This window comes from Conger conger, chromosome 16, assembly GCF_963514075.1.
Source record: "Conger conger chromosome 16, fConCon1.1, whole genome shotgun sequence".
NCBI lineage: Eukaryota > Metazoa > Chordata > Actinopteri > Anguilliformes > Congridae > Conger > Conger conger.
The window spans coordinates 6,438,447-6,440,946 of record NC_083775.1 but is presented as its reverse complement, the minus strand read 5'-3'; the positions used below and the strand labels follow the sequence as shown (position 1 = coordinate 6,440,946).

The window sequence follows — 2,500 nt, the reverse complement described above, 5'->3', positions numbered from 1 at the left end:
TGTGTGTATGTGTGTGTGTGTGTGTGTGTGTGTGTGTGTGTGTATGAGTGTGTATGCGTGAGTGTGTGTGTATGAGTGTGTGTGTGTGTGTGTGTGTGTGCGTGTATGAGCGTATGTGTGTGTGTGTGTGTGTGTGTATGTGTGTGTGTGTGTGTGTATGTGTGTGTGTGTGTGTGTGCGTGTGTGTGCGTGTATGAGCGTATGTGTGTGTGTGTGTGTGTGTGTATGTGTGTGTGTGTGTGTGTGTGTGTGTATGTGTGTGTGTGTGTGTGTGTGTATGTGTGTGTGTGCGTGTGCATGCATGTATCTGTGTGTTTGCACACATGTGCGTATGTGTGTGTGTGTGTGTGTGTGTGTGCATGTGTGTGTGTATGTGTGTGCGTGTGTGTGCGTGTATGAGCGTATGTGTGTGTGTTTGCGTGAGTGTGTGTGTGCATGTGTATGTGTGTGTGTGTGTGTGTGTGTTTGTGTATGAGTGTGTGTGCGTGTGTTTGTTTGTGTGTGTGTTTGTGTGTGTGTATGTGTGTTTGTGTGTGTGTGTGTTTGTGTGTGTGTTTGTGTATGAGTGTGTGTGCGTGTGTTTGTTTGTGCGTGTGTTTGTTTGTGTGTGTGTTTGTGTGTGTGTGTGTGTGTGTTTGTGTATGAGTGTGTTTGTATTTGCTCACCTTTCAGCAGCAGGGGGGTGAAGGGGATGAGGGGGGGCCTCAGGCTTCCCACCAGGTCCCTGTAGGCCTTGTGGTTCCTGGAGGGGTCCTGCAGGGCGGAGACACACACACACACACACACACACACAGTCACCATCCAGGGGCCTGTCAATCAAGGGCTGCATCAGCACCAGTCCCCCGTAGGACGCATAAACACTCACCGCAGTGCTTTCAAACTGCTGGAACTGCTTCTTAAACCTGCCGGGCAGACCCTGCATGAGGAATAATAATAATAATAAGTTTTAAAAAATGTCCCCACGAGTCAGTGCCTTGTCACACACGTAAGTACTCACAGTGATGTACCGGTGTGTGTCAGAGTCCCCACCCTCAAAGCACCCCCATATAATGCAGAGCCTTTTTCAATGTGCTATTAGTTTATACAGCTACAAATTTTGCTGCCGCAAATCCGAACATGATCCGTGTGTGTGTCATCGTGTGCGTGTGTGTATGTGCATGTGTGCGTGTGTCTATGTGTGTATGTGCATGAGTGCGCATGTGTGTGTGTGTGTGTGTGCACTTCTTAAACCTCCCAGGCAGACCCTGTATAAAAAATAACAACAATAAAAAAAAGGTCCCCATGAGTCAGTGCCTTGCCTCACACACACTCATAAACCACCTGTTCATAAAGCACTCGCATCAATGTTCCCCACCTGCACAGCACCCCAATATAATACTACTACATCCAGAGCCTCTATCAATGTGCGACTCATTTATACAGCTGCGAATTTTACTGTAGCGACTCAGGCTAAGCAGTGCGCTCAAGGCTACAGCGACAATGACCCAGTGGAGATTTGAACTTGCAAGGCCACTTCCATTACCACAACTCTACACCGCTGTGCCGGTCGCTTGAGTCACCCGAAGGGAAAACCTCCCCCTTCGAATATCCTTAACTTTAAGTGAGCTGCAAAGCACTACCTTAAGTATTTATATAAGGATTTACTTAAAAAAGTATTATGCTTTTCCCTTTACGGTAGTATTCCCTTATACAATTTGGCGGCCGTTGTAAGAAACACCTTGAGGGAAAATTTGAATTCCGAAACTTAATGAGTCCCTCCGGGGGCCCTTAAATCAAGCTGTCAGTGGGAGACAGCCCTGTCAAAGGCAGCCCTCCCCCGACAAATAAGTATTAAGTTACAATAATGCAGGCTAACGTTACAATAGGCTACGATAGCTCTGTGAAGCTAACCACAGTAAGAACATGTCGCGGAAGCATTAAACAGGATATTCTTAAGAGTTACTTAGCTAGCTAGCAACATAACGACACTTACCCCCAAACCATGCACCTGCATTAGGCCTACAATTACAATGCATAACATATATGAGACATACTTTATTGAACCCCGTGGGGTCATGTGTCCTCTGCATTTGACCCATCCTAGTGACTTAGGAGCAGTGGGCAGCCACAGTGCAGCGCCCCGGGGACCGGCTCCAGCTCTGAGGCCAGTGCCTGGGTCAAGGGCAACGGCGGGAGCACACCTAACCTGACGCGCCTGTCTTTGAGTTGCGGGAGGAAAACCGGAGGGAAAACCCACGAGAGCTTGAGGAGAGCGTGCAGACTCCGCCGGAGAGGATCAGCCAGCAGACGCATTTAACAGATGCTCTAATCCACAGTCATTTACAAAATGCATAGGCCTGCGAAGGGGTTCAGCAATGCCAACGAGATGATCGCTATTCGCTGTCACCGATCGTAGCCCAGTATCTACGGCTATTTTCCAAAGCTACAACATTATAACATCAATTGTCACTTTCGATAGCAACAAGAGAGAATTGCTGAGAATATTACTCCAATGTTACAT

The 2,500-nt window shown here is 47.7% G+C and overlaps 1 protein-coding gene across 1 annotated transcript in view; it reads right to left on the bottom strand.

Annotated features, from left to right (window-relative positions):
* rapgefl1 (Rap guanine nucleotide exchange factor (GEF)-like 1) overlaps positions 1-2,500 on the bottom strand; it is a 38,037-nt gene that overhangs the window by 7,256 nt on the left and 28,281 nt on the right. The window contains exons 11-12 of the mRNA XM_061224360.1: positions 866-916; positions 666-753 (exon numbers count right to left, since the gene is read on the bottom strand). Of these exons, the coding sequence (XP_061080344.1) occupies positions 666-753; positions 866-916 (139 nt within the window). The remainder of the gene's footprint in view (positions 1-665; positions 754-865; positions 917-2,500) is intronic.